This window comes from Eubalaena glacialis, chromosome 4, assembly GCF_028564815.1.
Source record: "Eubalaena glacialis isolate mEubGla1 chromosome 4, mEubGla1.1.hap2.+ XY, whole genome shotgun sequence".
NCBI classification, from domain to species: Eukaryota; Metazoa; Chordata; class Mammalia; order Artiodactyla; family Balaenidae; genus Eubalaena; species Eubalaena glacialis.
The window spans coordinates 151,897,134-151,918,480 of record NC_083719.1 but is presented as its reverse complement, the minus strand read 5'-3'; the positions used below and the strand labels follow the sequence as shown (position 1 = coordinate 151,918,480).

General features: G+C 41.6%; 1 protein-coding gene across 6 annotated transcripts in view; it reads right to left on the bottom strand.

Annotated features, from left to right (window-relative positions):
* Positions 1 to 337: 337 nt before the first annotated feature.
* KCNIP1 (potassium voltage-gated channel interacting protein 1) overlaps positions 338 to 21,347 on the bottom strand; it is a 350,066-nt gene continuing 329,056 nt past the window's right edge. For 3 of the 6 annotated variants that reach the window (XM_061188459.1, XM_061188460.1, XM_061188461.1), the window contains exons 2-8: positions 11,357 to 11,481; positions 10,534 to 10,603; positions 9,051 to 9,121; positions 8,216 to 8,323; positions 3,673 to 3,777; positions 2,701 to 2,763; positions 338 to 385 (exon numbers count right to left, since the gene is read on the bottom strand). In XM_061188459.1, coding sequence (XP_061044442.1) covers positions 338 to 385; positions 2,701 to 2,763; positions 3,673 to 3,777; positions 8,216 to 8,323; positions 9,051 to 9,121; positions 10,534 to 10,603; positions 11,357 to 11,481 — 590 coding nt within the window. Of the gene's footprint in view, positions 386 to 2,700; positions 2,764 to 3,672; positions 3,778 to 8,215; positions 8,324 to 9,050; positions 9,122 to 10,533; positions 10,604 to 11,326; positions 11,482 to 16,147; positions 16,181 to 21,347 lie in introns of those variants that run through there. The other 3 variants (XM_061188456.1, XM_061188457.1, XM_061188462.1) reach the window with 2 other exon arrangements.

The following is a 21,347-nucleotide window of genomic DNA, read 5'->3' as shown; positions in this document are numbered from 1 at the left end:
AGGCTGGGGCACGCAAGCAGAAAAGTGTGCACTACTGTTTAAGCTCAAGCAGAGGGACCTTCCATAGGGCAGCAGTACGAAGAGGTGAGCATGCTTCCAAAGCAAACCCGATTTCATCTTGTCTCTCTCCCAAGAAGAGGGAGGAGGAAGAGCTGGCAATCAGAGACTGAGCCACGTGATCCTGGGCTCCACAAAATGTCTTTGCAGAGAATTCTTCCAAAGTGCAAAATGTGTTTCTGTCCCAAGAGTCTGCGTGTAAAATCAGAAGGAGGGCCGATCAAGGTGTTAAGTTGGTTGTTTAGTAATGTCTCTGAGAGCCGAATGGCTGTGTTCACAGTTACATGACATTTTGGAACAGCTGGAGGGACCTCATGATGTTGTCATCCTGGGATGGAAGGAGGGGGAGAAGAGGATGGTTAGAATTCTCTGAGGCTTCTCCCTGAGAAGCTCTGTAACTTCTCAAATCTCCAGAGCAAATCTCCAGAATGGGTTTTCTATTCAGAAAGAACTCTGCAAGGGTATGAGAAACAGGGAGTAAGGGGTAGGTGGGGACCTAGAAAGTGAGAAGTTCAAAGGGAGAAGCACCTTCTCTGGCTTTAAAGAGGAATTCAGAAAAAAAAAAACCCAAATTATCCAGTAAACCAGCGAGGACTATTTCTTTTAAGAAGCTGTGGGCAATTGCATTTTTATCAAATGCTTGTTCTATACCTATGGAGATGATCACATGTTTTTTTCTTTTTTATTCTATTCTAGTTTACATTTTTCTATTGTATATTCTCTAAGGAGTAAGTATGGAATGTGGAAAATCCTCAAATATTTAGATATTAAACAACACATTTCTAATTCCATGGGTCAGAGAAAAATATTTTGAATTAAAATATAATGAAAATGTGACATATCAACATTTTGGGGATCTAAAGCAGTACTCAGCTAAAGCAGTACTCAGAGGAAAATGTATCCCTTTAAATGCATATATTAGAAAAGAATGGTTGAAAATCAATGATCTAAACCTCCATCTCAAAAATCTAGAAAGAAAACCTAAAAAATTGAATTAAAATAAAAAAGCAGAAGGAAGGTAATAATTTAGAGCACACATAAATGAAATAGAAAGCAGACCTAAAGTAGAGAAAATCAACAAAGTTGATTATGGGTATTTGAAATCTTTTAAAAGTTTCTAGAACAGGGAGGTATAATTGCCTGACAGTTAAGTATATGGATTCAGAAGTCAGGCTGCCTAGATTCTAATCCTGGCTTTGTCACTTACGAGCTGAGTGACCTTAGGCAAGTTACTTAGTCTCTCTGTGCCTCAGTTTCTTCGTGTGTGCAATGGCATTGATCATAGTATCTACTTATAGGGTGGGTTGTGAAAAAGAAATGAGTTAATTAATCAATATTGCTTGCTAATGTGAGAAACTAAATTGATTAAAAAACTGTTAAGCAAAGTCAAAAAAGCATGGTACACTGGGGCATGGTATTTAAAATTAGAACGATGGAGTTCAAGTTCCATCTCTATCACTTACTGTGCTTTAACCACATCTCTTAACCTGCAGTGCCTCAGTTTTCTTTAAAATGGGTGTGATGAATACTGATGTTCAGCTAGTTCATAATGATTAAAATGTGGAAATGTTTCTAATCCTGTTGGTAAATAGCTGCTGACCTGAGCCTCTCTAGCTACCTGGCTACCTGGTAACTGGTCCAGAACCCCTAGACTACCGAAAGATCCATCAACTAACAGGTTAATACCAACTTTAGCAGGGGTTCTTTAGGGCACTGCTCCAGGGCATTGGTCGAAGTCAGTTAAGAATGATCAATTCTCAGTCTACTCTAGTTATTAAATATTTTGAGTATATAGTGACTCTACTGCTCAGGTTGTTTACATTACGTGAGGTTTACTTAATGTACCTAAAACTTGGTAGGTGCTCACTACATGTTAATAACGTCTCCCCAGCTTTCTTGCATTTGCAGTTCTTATTGGCTGGAACTCAGAGTAACTGTGCACCTGTCTGAAAAAAGGTAGGAGTATAAATGCATTTTTCTAAATTAGAGGAAAGCAATTATTTCCAGTTCCGTCTCTGGCTGACTCTGGGGCCAGTTTATCCTTTTAGCAACATCAGCATCACCCTTGACCTTCTGAATGGGAATCTGCATTTTAACAAGAACTTCAAGGAGGCTGGTTTGCACATTAAAGTTTTAGAAGCATTGGTCAGGGCACTTTTGTTAACATGAAGATTTCTAGATCCCCATCCCAGATCTAGAGTCTCTGGGTTGAGGCCTGGAAATGTGCATTTTTAGAATCATCCCAGGCAATTCTTATGCACACTATGGTTTAAGAATCACAGCTTTAGATTTTTTTTCCAGCTACTCCCTTGTAGTCTGGGGAGTGGGTCATCAAGCCAGAGGAAGACTGAAAAATGACAGTGTTGCCCACTTGGAAGTCTGTAGTTTCACAGAGACCCCCTCTGGGCTTTCATATCCCCCTTCTTAATCTGTGTGGCTCAGCCTGTGCTTACCCAAGACTAGCCACAAACCAGTCTGAGGAGTGGAGACTGTTGAAATTCTGAGTTGTTGCTGGTGATGGTGATGATGGTGGCTCTAATCTGAGAAATTGCAGGTTTCTCATTTTCTCCCTTCTGCCTGTCCCCAAGCCCCAGATTTCCTTTCCCAGATATAGAGGTTTTCTGCCCTGAGATCTCTCCTTACCTCCTGACAGGATTCAAGAAATTCGTCTAAAGTCACGATGCCATCTTTATTTTTGTCCATTTTCTGAAAGACCCAACAAGAAGCACTTTAAAGAATCTGGTGATATGCATTCCAAAACTTGCTTTCTGTTAACCAACATTCCCCCGAGAACTAGGGTGGTCTTTCACTGACCAGACAACTCTACCCAGGCCCTGGTTACAGCACTTTGACCCCCATGAGCTTCCTTCAAATTAAAAAACTTGCTGTAGATGCTCATCTTCTCATCACCAGATTATTCTGCTGACACCCTAACATGCCTTTCCCAGTCTCACTTCTAGCCTGTCCATTTGGCAGAAAGAACACTGGACATGAGAGGTTCTACTTCTGTCTCTGTCACTTACTGTGTGACCTTGAGTGAGTCTTTAAGCCTCTCTGAGCCTCTGCTTTTCCCATCTGCAAAGTGAGAGGATTAGACTAGAATGAGCTCTGATGTTCTCTGATACTCTCCTGCTAGGTTAATTTTTTTATTAGCACACTATTAAGATTTTGCCACTCTTCTATTCACGGACTAACAGCACCTACTTTTTACCAGAGCAAGGCTAAACTCTTTGGTCTAAAGATCTCACCCTAGTTTCCAACCCACCCCAGTTTCCACCTGATTTCCCCTTACTCCCCAGACACAAATGCTTAACACCTACACAGATGTGCTTAATGACATCTTCTCTGTTTACTCTGATCCCCCAACCATTTTCATGGAATTTAGAGTCCATACTCTACCACTTATACTTAATAATATTCTTCCTTATTCTCTTCTGTAGTGTATACTTGTCCATTTAATGAGATAATCTATTCCTGGAGGGCAATACATCTTGTAATTCTTTTCTGTTTCCTACCATCTGTAGTGCAGGCTTGGACACAAGCCACTGCTCAGAGGCTTGTGGGTTGACTGATCGAAGTTGAGCTTAAAGCTCACGCACAGGTGTGTGCTCTTACCTGGAAGAAGACGTCCACGTGCTGCCTTGGAGTGTCTTCTTTAAGCACAGGATACGTGTATTTCCCCATCATGTCATAGATGGCTTTGACAATGTCCATCATCTCCTGGAGAGGGGACATAGAAGCACACAGTGTGGGAACCAGGAAGTTAAGCTCTTCTGGGTGACAGTCTGGGGCTTTTTGTCCCCCTTGAGAATGAAAGTGGTTAAAAGGAACTTCTTCAGCTGATGAGAGGGCGTTAGAAAGCAAGCTGAAGGGGCTATATTCTGGGAGCCTCCTTCCAGAGAGAGGGCAGTGGAAAATTCTTTGTCGTCAGAAGCTCTTGGGTAGCTTGCCTCTTCCTGAGCATTCCTCAGTGAGGGGTTATAAGTGGGATCTGAGTGGACATATTCGTGTACTGATCAGCCCACGCCCCATTTTTGGAAGACCCTCTCTCTGCTCCATAATTCCTTTGAATGGTTGGCCTGGGTGGCTGTGTTTGTACCAGGTGACCTGTCACTGTGACCACAGCTGATTGGAACAAATGTGGACATCCAACTACAGAGCTGAGCCACTCTATTTTTATCTCTTGAGAAGTTTGAGTGACGAGTTGGAGTTGGTGCCATGGGCAAACCATTTCTGGGTTTTAGCTGAGATGAGGGGAGAGCAGACACCGAAAATTATTCTATTACAGGGAAGAACTTCCATAAAGAGTAGACTGGAGCACATGGAGTAGAGGAGATGAGAGGAATTCTGGGAGGAAGGGAGAGAAAGAAGAGAAGTGAGGAGAGTAGAGGAGTAGAGGGCGAAGGGAGGTGGGACACGGGGGAGGACAGAGAAATATTCTCATGAGCACACGTGCACACACACACACACACACACAAACACTCTCTCTCTCTCTCTCTCTCTGAGAAAAGCAGTTGAAGAAGACGGAGGTAGTAACAGGGACCAAGAGAAGCCCCGGAGAGGCAGTGTCTGAGAATGGTTACCCTATCCACTAAAACCTCCTCTGAGGTCTTCCCCCCTGCCCCGCCCCCCCCCATGTTGCTGCCAACTCGAACCCATCATTCCTGCAGAGGAGAGTGTGACCAACTTGACCTAAGACAATGCTGGAGGAGGGAGAGGAAAGAGAGGAATAAGAAGAGGAGACTGGTGTGACATGGGGGGGAGACTAACAACTTTCTAGCTTGAATGGAGATTAAATGTGTTACACCAAACGACCTATATCTTCTTTTTCACTTTAAAAAATTATTTATTTTTTAAAAGACTTTTTAGAGAAACTACCTATGTCTTTACAAGAAATCTCTCAGCTTAGGCTCATTTATGTTGATGATTTTCTAGCTTTGTAACCAAAAGATCCCTTTCTACAAAGGCAAAAATTACCATTCTTGATTGATGGGGCCAGATAGATGTTACAAATTCTTTCATATTTCCTTTCTAATCTTTCATTGATATGGAATAAGTTATCAGCACATACACGTTAAAATAATTAACTTGTTCTTTTTATTGCTCTGTAGATCTGTTTCCCCAAGAATGTGAGTTCTGAGGACACATGCTTGATCCTTCATTGCTAAGTTCTCTGCACCTGGCACCATGCCTGCCATGGGCTGGGAGCCCCGTCACTGTTGAGTGGCTCTGTGGTGTTTTCCTGATCACACTGACCAGAAGTAGTGTTCCATGGGCTTCCCCATCCCCTACTTGGAATGGGGGAAAAGAATGCAGGAAGGCAGCCTTGTCTTCAGGATATTTGATGGAGTGTCTACAGAGACCCGGGGGACAGCTTCTATCTTGGGTTCCTTGCTGCTACTCCTCATTCCATGTACTTATTTTATTTAATTGTTTGTGTTTTGTTTTTTAACCTATTATTAATCATTTTAGACTTACACAAAACTTGCAAAAATAGTACAGAGCATTCATGTATACCTTTGACCCAGCTTCCCCTAATGCTAACAACTTGCATAACCACAGCACAATGATGAAAGCTAGGAAAGTAATAATGCTACAATACTAGTAACTACAACACTATAAACAATGCCACAAAACTATTAAACTATAGCGCTTGTTCAAGCTCCATCAGCTTTTTCCCCAATGCCTTTTTATGTTCAAGGATCCCACGTCGCATTCAGTTGTTGTGTCTCCTTAGTCTCCTCTGATCTGTGACAGTGCCTCATTCTGTCTTTGTCTTTGGAGACCATGACTCTTTTGATATGAGTACTGGTCAGTTATTTTGTAGAATGTCTCTCAGTTTGGGTTAGTCCCTGGTTGTCTTATGATTAGACTGAAGTTATGCATTTTTGACAAGAATACCATAGAAGTGATGTTATATCCTTCTTGGTGCAACATATCAAAGAGGTACATGGTGTTGCTATGTCTTATTACTGGCGATGTTAACCTTGATCACTTGATTAAGGTGGTGCCTGTCAAGCTTCTCCACTGATCTAAGAATCTGTTAGTGGATCTTGCCTGCAAAAATTATTACTGTAATGTTTGCTTAATGGGTATTTTGTATTTTCTTTATTCCTTCTATGTTTATTAATTGGAATTCTTCTTTAAGGAAGAGTTGTCCTTCCCCTCCCCCATTTGTTTATGTATTCATTGATTTAAATACATATTTATTATTTATTTAAATACATAATATATTATTTGTACATATATATTAGTTAGGACTCATGGACATTTACTTTATTTTATAGGTTATAACCCAAAACTATCAATTTGTATTTTGTTGCTCAAATTGTTCTGGCTTTGGCTGTTGGGAACTCCTTCAGGCTGACTTCTGTGGCCTGTTGACATACCCCGCCCCCCATCTTTTCTTTTTTTTAAATAGCACTCCCATTTTTTTCAACACTGCAAGCTGCTCCAGGATCATCTTCTTGTATTTTCTCTTTCCCAGGCCTGGAATCAACCAAGACCAAGGAGGCTGGTTCCTTTTATTGGAGAATGATATTTAGAAACCAAGGTCTGGGTGCTAGGTCTACTCATTGCTCCAGGAGTGTCATTGATCTTAGGTCCTAACAATGGACAGAACTAGGAAATATATATCTCTGTCCATGTGTTTAATTAAAGATGTGTGCTTTACAAGTCCTTAACACCCATATGGCTATTGGTTTATTTCCTGAGTAACTTTTATAACATAAAAGACTTAAAGATAAATTTTGATTGCTCTCTCAGGATTTTCATTGCCTACAGTTTTGATGAAACTATTTCCAAATGACTGCCTGGGGAAGATCCAGCTATCTTTTCTAAGAAGCTGCTTATTCACACTTTCTTTTCCTTTTAAGGAGTACTTTATTAATCCTGCCATCCAGAAAGGTCTGATGAGTATTAATGGGGACAGTTTTGTCTAGTTTGCAAATTAAAAAAAGGGAGCAGGAGTTAGTAAGATTATTCAGTGATGGAATAATGGTTGAATCAAGGTTGAAGATCTTGTTATAAGTCTCATTTTAGGGTCCTTTCTTTATATATTTTATAAAGTAGTATTTGAATATTTTGGAGTATAATATATTGAGTATATATAGAAGCATTTAATTATTTACAAAGTTGAGATAATATTGTACATACTTCTGTATAAAGTGATTTTTAAAATGTAATGTAACATACACATTTTTATATCTTATTGCTCTTACATGGTTTTAAATGGCCACCTGTCATTCCATTATATGTATTTACTGGAATTCTTATCACATCTGCTATTAGTGAATATTAGGATTTTCACATTTTGGGGATTGTTCACCACTTTATCTTCAGCACCTAGAACACCTAATAAGCCCTCAAATATATGTTGAGCAAATCCATGACTGAATGAATGAGGAATGAAAATTGGAGAGAAATCTGCAGGGTTGAGGTGAGGATTAGAGATGACATCTGTAACTCCAGGCACTGTGCCTGGCACATAGGAGCTCAGGAAGTGGGATGCTATAAGATGCTAAATCCAAGCTTTGACTGAGATGCCAGGATACAGTAGATACCAAAGTGAGTTTTGAGATAGACCTGTGGGTATTTCACTATCTAGATACCACATATACTTTGAGGCTCTAAAAGTGTCAAGCAGTGAAGATTCAGAAATTTATTTGTGATGATTTATTTAGAGATGGCTGCACCTGACCCCCTTCTGAGGTTTTATTAGTAGGCAAAATAGGTTGTGGCTAATATGATTCAACTGGAATCTCCTCTTCCTCAAAGATCTCCCTTTTCTCTTCTAGGTGATGCCTGCAATGCTACTATTCTGGTTTTTACCTTTAACATGTGGCTGTTAACCTGTTAAAATGCAAATTCCCATGGGAGGAGTTACTCTACACTGAAATAAATTATTTATACCCCCTTTAGAATGTGCATTGAATAAGTGAGAGTGAATGAATCTGCTTAATCCTTTCCTGAGTGCCCGTGAACAGGGTAGGGCAATGGGGGAGGTCAAAGGTGACCTTCATTTTGTCAGGAACCACCTCTGCCCCAAAGCAGATCCCTCCTCATTTGGACCATTTCATCCTCATGGCTAAGGCTATGTTCTCTCTAATTAGGTGCCTTCCCTGTAGCTCTCTCATGCCCCTGGCCTCAGCTCACTTACCTCTTTGTTTATGTATCCATCTTTATTGATGTCATACAAATTAAATGTCCACCTTAATTTCTCATGGACGGTTCCTCTCAGTAAAATTGACAGAGCGGTTACAAAGTCCTGAGAAGTGGAAGAGGCATGAGAGACATTAACCACCAAGCCATCGGGTGGGGTGAAGCTCTGTCTTTGGGTCAGACTCTGTGACTGCTTTTACAGAATGGTATCTCCCAGGTCCTCTGTCCCCAGAAGGATGTGGCCAAGCTCAGTGAACAGCCCCACCCCCCTTCCATTGCCTACCTTGCCCCATTTTTGGGAAGGAGCTTCTGGAGGAAGAACGGAGCTCAGTGTGTGCTGGCACCTACTGTTGCCTTATCCCATGGCTACAATTATTGTACAAGTGGTGGCATCATCTGGTGGCTAAGAACGTGGACTCTGGAAACATACCACCTGAGTTCAAAGCCCTCCTTTACCACTTACTGTTTGACCTTGGGAAAGCAACTCAATCTCTCTCTGCCTTACTTTCCTCTTCTGTAAACTGATAATAAATAATAGAACCCTACCTTGTTAGGGTTACTGTGAGGATTAAATGAGTTAATACATGCAAAGCACTAAGTACAGAGACTGCAGCATGGTCAGCGCGGTGTGCATGTGAGCGATTAGACTGTTATCGTTAGTCCCTGAGGTCCTGAGTTCCTGGAGGGTAAGGGCAGTTGCTTCTTCTGTCTTCAGGAAATCCTTGTTAAATGGTAAAGGACTGAAGCATTTGATGGTCCACTCCTTCTCCCAACATCTCCATGGTTTAGAGGAAGAGTGATGGGGACCCGGGGCCTCCCAGAGACAAGCATACCTCGAACTTCACGGAGCCCGTCTGCGTGGTGTCGAAGGCGTGAAAGAGGTAATGGGCATACATGCTGGCATCTGCAAGGCACAGAAGGAAAAGCAGGTGATGGGAGCAGGGGTCCTGCAGAGGGGAGTGAGATCACTTGAAAACAGTAAGAAAGAGAAGAGAGTAATGCTAGGGTGATAGAAAGGAGAAGATTACAGAGTGGGAAAAACTGCTGCTGTGACCTGGGACCCGTTTGGCTTTTCTGGGGTTTAGGTGGGAAGTTCTGGCAAGAGCTGAGACAGGTCCTTGCTCCTAAGTCTAGCCATCCCCAGAGAGAGACGCTCCTGCCTATGTGTATAATTCTTGTTGGATGAATGACACAGTACTTGTGTGGAGAAGATGCTCTTCTGAGTGGCAGCACAATGCCATGGAATGAGCACCCATTAGGGAGCAGACAGACCTGGACTTGGAGAGCAGCTCTGTTACTACCTAGCTGTGTGACCCCAGGCATCTAACACAACCTCTCTGAGCTTCACCTTCCCATCTCTGCACAATGTTAAACTTTTCATATAGCCATATCATCAAAACCATCATCAAGCCTGCCACATAGTCAAAACTCAATATAAGAGTGGCTCCATAGGACTCAACAAACATCGGTTCTGGGGCCTGCATGGGGTGAAGCTGCCCCCAGCTGGGGTAGGGGTCCTGTACTGGGTCCCACACCTAAGAAGGCTGCTGAAGAGGTCCATGAGAAACAGAGCCCAAGAAGTGTCTGGGACACTTGGATCTCTGTTTCATCAGGACCTGGGGAAGGGGTCCTGCAGGAGATGGCTCCTGGGGCAGGAAGTAAGTTGGCATGTGGCACATTGAAGCCACAGGAAGAGCCTCTGATGCCCCAGACCCGTGGGGTCAGAGCAGGTTCCTGCAGGAGTCAGGCAGAGTGACACAGCAGCTGTGAGCCTGGCACACTTGCTAACCTGATTTATAAGCACAATTTTATTCAACCTGCATCTTTTTGGATTCCTTTATTTTTATAGTCTCTGGTATTTACTAAAGTTCTTTTTCAAGGAAAGCTGTTTTAAGGAAAGGATGGAGTATAGCACAATGGTAGGCCTATCATGGCAAAGCTTTAGACAGACACTTCCTTGGGATCAAATTCTGGTCTGCCACTCACTAGCTGTGCGATCTTCCGTGAACTGCTTAGCCTCTCTGAGACGTAGTTGCCCGGATCGCAGATAACAATACCAGCTTTATAGAGCTGTTAGGAGATTTTGTGATATTGCTTTATCACTTTCCTCTCTGGGAGAAGGTCCATTTTCAGAGCTCTTTTCTGCTAAAGCTTTAGTGAATTCCACACCTTGCAATAAGGGAGGAATTCTGCTCTGAGTTCTCCCCAACCTTGAGGAGGAGGCAGATAACAAGGAAGTATGAACTTGGAGGAAGGAAGGCTGCCAGAGGATGAAGAGAGGGAGCCAGGAGGGATCTGTTTCAAGATCGGACTCACCTCCATGAGGGAAAAACTGAGCGTAGATCTGCTTGAATGTTTCTTCATTGACCACACCACTGGGGCACTCCTGTGTGAAGGGGGGAGAGTTAGCGGGAGTGTCTGAGAGCCTCGGGGTTCCTTGTGATCCCTGGTGGGCAGGGACTGGGCAACCACCTGTGCACCTCCGTATCTCCAAGGTGAGTGGCTGGGAGATAGTTCCACCTCAGGACTGAAGCTGCTTTGCAAAATGATGAGATGTCATCAGAGAACGGGCACTGTGAGGTGGAAAGAGTCTGGGCTTTGGGATTAGAAAGACCTGGGTTTGGATCCTGGCTCAGCCCCTTCTAAGCTTTGTAACTTGGAGTGAGTCAGTCTCTGATTCTCAGTGTCCTTACCTGTAAAATGGGGCTACCGGTACCTTTCCAGCAAGGCTATCATGAGGCTAAATATATGAAATAATGAGGTAAATTGGCTATCAGGCTTGTACTTCAGTCTGTGAGCTTGGTTAGCAGCAGACCTAAATCCCATCATTTCTGGGGCACTAACAATATTGACAGTGTGAATGGGTTATGCTAAGGCTAGTATCTGGGCCAAGGCTGTGCCATCCTGTGAAGTCTCTGGGCTGTTGTCCAGTTTCCCATCTACTGAGACTGCCTCATTCTTCCCTGGCATCTTTCTCTAGCCAGGTGACCTTGCTCTCCTGTTTCCTTTATAGATTTGGCCTTCCTTTTACAACTACACATGTGCAAAAATCTCTCTGATGGGTCCCTTTGGCATTTGGGAGAGCTTAGTCCCAAATGGGAAATCCTGCCTGGGCCTTCAGAGGCCGTGTGGGTCTTACATTTTTGAAGCCTCGATAAAGGACTTGCAGCTCCCTCTTGGTGAAGTTGGTCTGGGCCTCAAGCTGCTCCAGTCCCTCAGGCCGATGGCAAACCATGGTCATCTCCAACTCGTCTTCAATCTTATCTGGAACCAGAGGACATGGCATTGAAGCGGCTAACCTTGGTGGTCACTTGTCAGCCCACAGTCTGGCCTGTCAAAAGGGTGGTGTGGTGACCTGAGACATAGGGTCATGGGCTGGGGGTCACACTGCAGATGACCTCCCTGCTTTGAACCCCACCTCCCTGCTCAGTCACTTTCTGTCTTACCATCAGTCCAGCCATTACTCCAGCTGTGTCGGATACCACCTAGGGAGGGAGCTTGAGCCTTGGAGATGAACGTGTTCCAAGTGGAGATGAGGGCAGAAGTGCTAAAGATAAGTCCATATGAAAACATTTCCTTTTCTTTCAAAATAACTGCTCTGCATATTCAGTTTGCTGCCCATTGAACCATCCGAATATTCTAGAGACACAGGTAAGTGAGCAGATTGACTAACATCCTCCAAACAGCAAAGGGAGACAAATTTATAAAAAAAACCATAGAGTGAACTCTCACCATTTAGGAAACTAGAGGAAGACTAGCTTGATTTGGCAAAAAGTACAAATTACAGCATGTTAAGTATTAATTTAAAAATATGAATGCACTTCCCGGTATTGTAATATCTACCAGACATCCTTAAATAACAGGAAAATGACTTAAATGGGAGCTACTTTATATAAATGAAAGCTTCTGAAGTATTTGAAGGGCTCTAAAAACAGTTGTTTTAAGTAGTAGTTTATTCCTCCTACATGTACTATTATACAATGCAATATAATTTTGCAGTAGTTATTTAGAAAGTGTCATTTAAAGTATCCCATTGCTCTGACCATCTCCTACTGTAGGATCACAAAATCTAAATAAGTGTAACTTTCAACGTTTTACCATCACAGAAGGTGAGTGTTTTCCTCTGGGCCCTGCCAGAATGCTTTCTATAAATTTACTCCAATCAAGAATCAATTGCCATCTAACCTTCTTGGCCCATTGTTGCCATGCAGTCATCACCAAATCCATGTATTGAACAACTGTAAGTATGGGCTGGCAAGAGTAGTGATGAGCTGGGCATCACTCCATGATGATGGAGAGTGAGGACAGGCTGAGTTTCTATCTGAGAGAACAGGATGAGCAGGTGCATTACACTGTGTGCATTTCCCTAGCCAGTGTCAGTCTTTTTGCATCAGATTCTCTCCGCAATTGTCACTTTTCCTTTGAGACTCTGATCTCAACGCAAAAGGAATCCGTCAAAGTGAGTTTATATCTTATACCTCCTCTCTAAGGTAATGGACATTTGGGTAAGGTTCCAAGGGAGAGACAGAAGAACCTGGTAACAATTCCCACTTGTCATCTTTCTTACATACTGGGAAACACATATCATCTTATCCTACAGAGAGTAAAGCAGATTATTCAATATAAATAAGACCCTGTTTATGCAAAATAGCTGCAAGTGGCCAATTTCCTTATAATTTGAATAGAGCCTTTAAATACTGTTATGTTTCTAGCTAACAAGTAGCAATTACTTAAATACTGCAGCATTCTCAAACAAAAAACCCCACGTAAGTCTAATTCAGAATACTCACATATATTTTCAACTCATTTAAAATTAGAATTCAAGTTGTTGGTTTAAATTCCCTAGCATTAGATTTAATAGCAATTTTATTTTTAAAAGTGCACAGATGTTTAACCCTGAAAAGAGGTGAAAGTTATATGAAAATGTAAATAAGGAAGACACAAATGTATTTTTGGAAGAAAAGATGTATTTTTGAAGGCATCTAGTATACATTTCCGAGTTTATCTTATCCAGAAGCTTAAAAGATTTTTTTTTTTTCAGTATGGACTGTGATTAGATTCTTCACAAGCTCAGGGAAATCTCTTTGCAGAAGTTTGAGAGAATCTTTCTGACTCAGAAACTGCACTTGCTTACCGTCTCTTTCATTAAAAATGCACTAAGTGATTATAGATATATCAAATATTAAAACCACTTCATTAAGATAGAATTGGTTTGTTTACTGTCTGACCAGCAGGATCAGTTTCTGTATCGAAGAGATTCTGTAACATCTGAATATTGACTGCCAAGCTTTTGTTTTGTTTTGCTTCTTCATCACCCTCTAATTGTCAGACTATGGTAACATCAGTTGCTGAAGGAAATTTACATATTTGGGATTCAAGATGCTGATGCTGGGAAATCGCCCGCATGGCGGGTGTTAGGGGCTTAAACCAGTGGTTCTTGAATTTTTTTTTACGGTGTTTCATAGTTAGAATTACAGTTTACATCACAATCCAGTATACATAAAGGGAAAATTTTATAAAATGTTTTGAAGCAAGGGTTTCATGAAATAGAGTACCATTTCATGAAATGGTACTTTTCCTCAGTAATGTGGGATATACTCTGTTCTCAAATTTAATCATTCCTTTATAAAAATGTGCTGATTGTGACTCTCATGGTCATGATTTGGGAATGGAAAACACTAATTTAATTTGCCTACACTCGTAGCAACCTTATGGGTGCCTCTACAATGGCTTCTGCATAATTTAAGCATTCTTTTCCCTCACATCAGCTCTCCCTTCTCTTTCTCTGTATGCTTCATGGTTCTGGCCACTGTAAATATATTCTGAAGAAACTCTGAAAGGGGCTGTGGAGGTTTTAAAATCCTTGCTTTCCCCCGGGGAGCCTCTGAGTGCTATCCAGGCGGTCCCACTAAGGGAAGGGGGGTGGCCCAGCTCTCTGGTTGGAGGAAGAGGAAACAGAATTAACAGATGCGAGCCTCCTTGACAGTTTCTTCTGAGGTTTGTTAAGAGTTTCTGAGGCCAAGTGTTGCTTGTTATTATTATTTTTATTATTAAAAATACTGTTGAGCCAGTTACTAAGTCAGGTTGAGGTTGGATGATAAAGATAAAAATTAACCCAGAGATCTAATACAATGGTGATCACTACCTAACAAGAATAAATCAGAATACCTTTTGTTTGTAAACTACTTTTACTCTGTAAAATGTTTTCATGCCCGTTGTCCCACTAAAACTTTGTGTGTGGTGGGAAGCGTGGGAACATTACCCTCTCCATCAGAATATTAGGAAGGTGGGGGTCCTAACAGATCAAGAGTTTTCTAACTATAAGTACCTTAAAAAGTGACGAACAATCTATCACTGGGGGCAGTTAAAGCAAGATAGAATAACCAACTGTAGAGGATGCTACACAGGTAATTCCCAGACTGAAGGAAAGTTTGGAGGAGATGATTCAGATTATGTGGACCTTAATGTTTGGGGGTCACAGACTCTTCTGAGTGTGGATGAAAGCGATAGGCCCTCTTAGAAAAAGAAAATGCACCTAACCATGGCACTTTGCCTATACTTTCCATGAGTTCCTGTATCTTTCAAACACATGGAGCCCATGTTGAGGACTTCTAGCACGGGAGATGTCTTCCACACTCTGTCACTAACCGGCTTTGCCTGAGTCCTAGGTCACATAGCCAGCTGGTGACAGGACTGGACCTCAAATCCAGCCAGTACAGGGCCTGTTTTAGAGATTTGGCTTCCATGTGCCTCTACAATGGCTTCTGCTTCCCTTGAGCACAAAACTGCAAATTGGTTGTAACCAGCCTTGCAGTAGTTCTGTTCTTGGCAAGCTCTGTGCCCGTGTACAAGTGAGGCCCTTAGGCTATGAGCAATAGGAGGGCCCAAGTCTTTGGTCTTCTCTCTGCTGAGGGTCTCCTCTGTTAGGTCCATAACCATTACATGATCAAAGACCATGGCTGTGACCATCTCCTTCTTCCTGTACTGGAAAATATTTTCTCCATCATGGGGTCTCCGGATTGGATTGTGTAACCACCCATTTAGTTTTGAGGTTACAAAATGTGTTGGTCATTGGCATGAACACAGTCCAAAGATAGGTCTTGTTTGGCGCATAAAATGTGTTTTAATTTTGTTTGGAATTTCCAACATTTAAAGTTGAGAGATTCATGCACAAGTTTGGATTTCTGATTTCTCTTGGAAAATGGGATTCTCTGACAACTTTGGTCTCAACTTCTCACAAGGTAACAGTTTATCAGAGCTGAGCAGGGGCTGATCCCTCTGAGCAGTGAAAGCCTCTCGTGCGCCCTCTGTTCACCCCTGGCTCACTTACTTCATTTGTGTTCCCTGCTTGGTCCTGCAGGCATCTGAGTTTTTGGCTCCTGATCTATACCTACTTGCCCTTCCACCCACTACCATTCTCCTACCTCACATCACCCAGACTACCACCTCTCTCTTCCTCACTATTTGTTTATTTAAACACATTCTGCTTTGTTTCACAAAGGACTTGAAGCTGATTATATGAAATACATATAATAAAATAAAAAGAGATAAGGTAATAGGAAAAACTGCCTCAGAAAATATTGATTAGATTAGGAGGTCGAGACCACGGGGAAAAAGAGAACATAGAAATTCAGGTCATTTGTTCTAAGCAGTTACTACACTTGAGCCACAAATTGGCTCTGAGATTTTACATATATCTTATTGTCTGTGAGAGAAAAACATATCAGTTTCTTAAGGGGAGCAAAATTTTTCCTGTAACTTGTCTCTAAAAGAATGTTTCCAACTGTTTCTATTTAGGTGGGGTTTACTGTTAAGGGGCACAGAAAGTTGGTCAGTGAGAAGACGAATTACAAAATATATATTTGATTAAGAAGCTCTCCCACTGAAAGTAATGTGACCAAAGTAGTCAAGTTAGTTTAAACTTTTTTACCTCTCTGATACTGGTAATACCACCAGGTGATGTCTAGGAAAAAGTAAGAAAACATTTTACCAAAACCATTCATCAAACAAGCAAAACACACTTTTATTTTCCATGGAAAGTCTGCTCTGAGGGTGTCCAGGTCACCATCCAGCTTGACATATGTGAAGAAGTCTCCTGTTAGCAGAGCTGGGACTGACCTTTTCCCATGGTCAGAACAGGCAAGAGCAAGGGGTCACCTTGCAGTGCCCACGGCTCCCAGCAGGGAGCTCCTTGAGCGTGCCCGTAGCCATGCAGCCATGCAGCCCGAAGAGAGATGGGATGGCACAGGGCAGAGGATGAACGGATGTGGGTGGGCCTTGGAAATACCTGCATGTTTGAAGAGTGGCTTATAAGATAACCCGCCACAACGGAGGCCCCATTGCCACGCTCTGCCACTTTGTGATTTGAAGCAGCATTCTTGTAGGATTCTTTATTCACTCACTCAACAGCTATCAATGAAGTACCTACTATGTGTATCTCAGTGAATGAAACAACTCTGTTCCCTGCTCTCATGGAGCTTACAATCTACAAGTCTTTGCTTCTCTCTTTCCTTCTCAAGCTTGATAAGTAACACAGATGCAGAAGAGGAAAAAGGGCTACTGAAAAAATGAATTAGCACATTAGGATGAGCGGGCAGGGTGGTTGAAGGCAAAATCCCCTATTACACTGAATGTAAAACATAAGGAAAAACATCAGACCTGGAAAATCCTCCATTGCACGGTGGAGTAGGGTGGATCCAGGTCCCAGAGAGTGGGAAACAGTCTCTATTTGCTGCTCTCCTGCTGGCCTTTTTGGGCCGATTTGGGGGTCAGCCTAGTTTCCTCTGTAGGCTATGATGTGAACTTCCTCCTGTCTTTCCAGTATCCCTGACCAAGAGTGCATAAGGCAGACCAGCCACCACTTTAAGTATGTCTTAGTCACCCCTTACCCACAACCCCACGCAGGAAAGGCTTATTTTCCTGCTGCCCCTAAAAGTGGTGGTATAGGTGGGTGTCCTTTGGTAAGTATTTCTGCTCTTGTCTCCTGACCTGAATCCCATGGGAGAAACTTATTTTTCTGGATTTAGTTGCCCCCTTTTATCACTGATAGGTAGCATTTGTATTTATTTGTTTTTCTAGTAGAGGTTATTTTTAGAATGGTTTTAAGTTTATAGAAAAATTGCACAGAAAATAGAGAGTTCTTATGTACCCCACCCTCACAGTGTCCCCTATTTTAACATCTTGCATTGGTGTGGTATATTTGTTACAATTGAAAAACCAGGATTGATATATTATTTTTAATTAAAGCCCATAGTTTACATTTGAGTTCACTCTTTGTGTGGTATAGTTCTATAGGTTTTGACAAATGTATAATGCCATGTATCCACCATTATAGTATCCTACAGAATAGTTTTACTGCTCTAAAAATGCTAGGGTAGCATTCTTGCAGAGATATGTCTAAAACTATGGACTGACCTTCTCTGGCATGCCAGGAATGTGACAGGTATTGGGAGAGAGATGAAAAGATATAATATCTGTTCATATGGAGTTCTTAGACTGATGGGTAGGGCACACACATAGACCAAGAATTACAAACTCAAATGCCAATATTAGTTGGTAGGTAATTTAGATGAGTTGGATGATGTATGTACAACCATAGAGAGTGGTGGGGACTGAGAGCTGGAGAGCCATTGCCCCATGAAAGGGAAATAGCTGTTATGCAGCCAGTTGTTGTCATGTAGAATTTAAGCCTGGTGAGTCCAGATCTTCAGATCTTTCAAGAGATGCTACTATTAAAAGATGATTTGTGTCCTGATTCCTAGCTGTTATCAAGGAATTTAACATTTATACATACAGCATGGGCCAAATATAATATTCCTGTTTGTAGAATATTGTGAATTGCTGGTCTGGAATTCTTCATTGGCAAATCATTCCAAGCAGTGTGGATATGGCTAAGACACTGGGAGCCAAGAGGAGGAAGCTCTTAACTAATGCCACTTGGATGGAGGGGACCAGAAGGGGCCGCAGGGAAGATTTCAAGGGGAGGTGATAATTTATTTGAGTCTTGAAGGAAGAGGGACAAAGGAACAGCATATGAAAAGGCACAGAAGCCGAAAAGGCCCTGGAATTGTAAGCTTTCTTGTAGCAGAGCTGACCTCTCACTGAGAAAAGCTAGAAAAGGAAGATTAAGAAAATCACATCTGTTTGGAGAGCTACCAAGATAGCCTGAACTTTAGAAGCCATGATTCTGGAGGGAAGAAAAACTCATTAAAGTGAGTTGGACAATCAATGCTGCTTTTTAACTCAAGTGTATATAAAGTGGCATGGGTAATGAGATTGAGAAACTGAGCAAAAATGGTCTGCTAAGCAAAGAATGTGAGCAGAACTCTCAGGAATCTGGGAAGACAAAAACTGAATCAGTGCCACAAAGACATTCAGGACTTGAGGGGCCCAGATTGGAGGGGCCACAGAGAAATGAGCCTGGTAGCTCTAGCTGCTTATTCCCTCAAGGCTTTTGCTAATTCCTAAGTGACACAGGTCAAGAGAGACTGAGCAAAAGCCATGGCCAAAATGTGGTAGAGCCAAACAGAGCTTTTGGCAGGCTCACAGTGTTGGGAGTTAAGTGCTGGAGTTCTGGGTCTTCCTAGGAGGAGGGTTCCTGGTAAACACCCAGGCTTTCAGTTTGACCCCTAAAGGATTACATTCTAGGAGCAAGAACAAGTTAGAAATAGATCAGGCCTTGCAAAGATTGAAATCCAGCCTCAAAATAGCTCAGTCCCTGTTTGGATTAAGTTTATCTGCCCCTACTCTGTTACCTCCTAGAAGCTGAAGGCTCAGCTAGGTAGTTTACAGATTTTTTATTCTAATGTCCACTTTTCATTGAAAACTTGCCAGGCATATTAAGAGATAGGACCAAAAGAAAAAGATAGAATATAACAATGTAGTAATAGATTTATGGGATTTAGATATTGGACCAATCAAGCATGGGCTTTAAAATAATAATGAAATATGCTCAAGAAAATAGATAAAAAGGTGGAGAATTCTACCAGAGGACCAGAATATATACGAGAAAGTAAGTTTAAAATTCTAGAACTGAAAAGTGTATTATCCAAAATTAACAACTAAATAGACCAATTTATCAGTAGGTTATGCACAGATGAAGAGAAAATTAATGATTTGTTAGATAGGTCGAGAGAAAAATATACTTACTGATGCACAAGAGAGAAAAAAATGGGAAGTACAGATAAGAGCATAAGACATGATGAAAAATTCTAACAGGTATAATTGGAGTTCCAAAAGGAAGGAGATAAAGAATGATGCTGAAGCAATATTTGAAGAGATAAATAAATGAGAATTTAAAAAATGGATATAATAAATCAAGCCACAGATTCAAGAAGCACTACAAACCTCAAGCAGATAATCACAAAGAAAAATCACACCTAGGAACATCACAGTAAAACTGCTGAAATACAAAGACAAATAGAAAATCTTCCATACAAGAGAGTAATCTTCAAGTTATAACCAAACCTTAACTAAATGCTGCTTGCAAGCATAAAGACACAGCAAAGGCAAAAGTAAAAGAATGTAAAAGGATACAGCATGCAAATATGAATCAAGAAATCCTGTCATGGCTATTTTAACATCAGCTAAAATAAACCTTAAGGCAAGAAGCTTTGCTGGAGAGAAAGAGGGAGTTTTCATAATGAAAGGAGCCATTCACTAGGAAGACATAACAAAATTCTAAATTAGTATGTAATAAGAATATAACTTCAAAATACATATAAAGCAAAGGCTGACAGACCCAAAAGGAGAAATAGCAAATTCATAATCAGAATTGGAGATTTTAAAACACCTCTCTCAGAAACTGATAAAACAAAAGATCAATAAGGGTATAGAAGATATGAGCAATGCAATGAACAAACTTGGCCTCACTGACACATGTAGATCTCTTTACCCAACAATCATAGAATACACACCCTTTCCAAGTGCACATAGAACACTTACCAAAATTGATCGTTTCCTGGCTCCTAAAGCCAATCTCAAAAAAGTTCAAAGAACTGAAATTATTCAGAATGTTTTCTGTCCAAAGGGAAATTAAACAAGAAATCAAGAGTAAAAAGAAAACAAGGAGGGCTTCCCTGGTGGTGCAGTGGTTGAGAATCTGCCTGCCGGTGCAGGGGACATGGGTTCGAGCTCTGGTCTGGGAAGATCCCACATGCCGCGGGGCAACTGGGCCCGTGAGCCACAACTACTGAGCCTGCGCATCTGGAGCCTGTGCTCCGCAACAAGAGAGGCCGCGACAGTGAGAGGCCCGCGAACCGCGATGAAGAGTGGCCCCCGCTCGCTGCAAATAGAGAAAGCCCTCGCACAGAAACGAAGACCCAACACAGCCAAAAAATAAAAATAAATAAATTAAAAAAAAAAAAAAAGAAAACAAGGAAATCTCCAAATGTTTGGAAACCAAGCAACATGGTTCTAATTCCTAAGTGTCCCATGTATCAAAGAAGAAATCTCATGGAAATCAGAAAGTATTTTGAAGTAAATGACAATGAAAATATGACATATTGAAACTTGTGGGATGCCATTAAAACTGTACCCAGAGGGAAATTTAAAAGAGCATAACATACTCGAGCTGCAAATAATTTATGTAACAGTGTGCATGAAATTGAATGCTGTGCTATCTCTTTTATCATATTTTTCGTGTTTCCAGAGATTCATTTTTTTTTAAATGGTACAGAATTTTTTAGCTTCTTTAAGATTTTTCCCTTTAGTTTTTTTTTTTTGCTTTTTAAAAAAAATTTATTTATTATTTTATTTTTATATTGATTTTTGGCTGTGTTGGGTCTTCGTTTCTGTGCGAGGGCTTTCTCTAGTTGCGGCAAACAGGGGCCACTCTTCATCGCGGTGCGCGGGCCTCTCACTATCGCAGCCTCTCTTGTTGCGGAGCACAGGCTCCAGACGCGCAGGCTCAGAAGTTGTGGCTCACGGGCCTAGTTGCTTCGCAGCATGTGGGATCTTCCCAGACCAGGGCTCGAACCCATGTCCCCTGAATTGGCAGGCAGATTCTCAACCACTGCGCCACCAGGGAAGCCCCAGAGATTCATTTTTAATGTTGCCTAAACTATGTTGGTTACATTGGAGACTATATTAGTGATAGCATGCTGGCATTTGAAAATGTAATTTTTTACTCT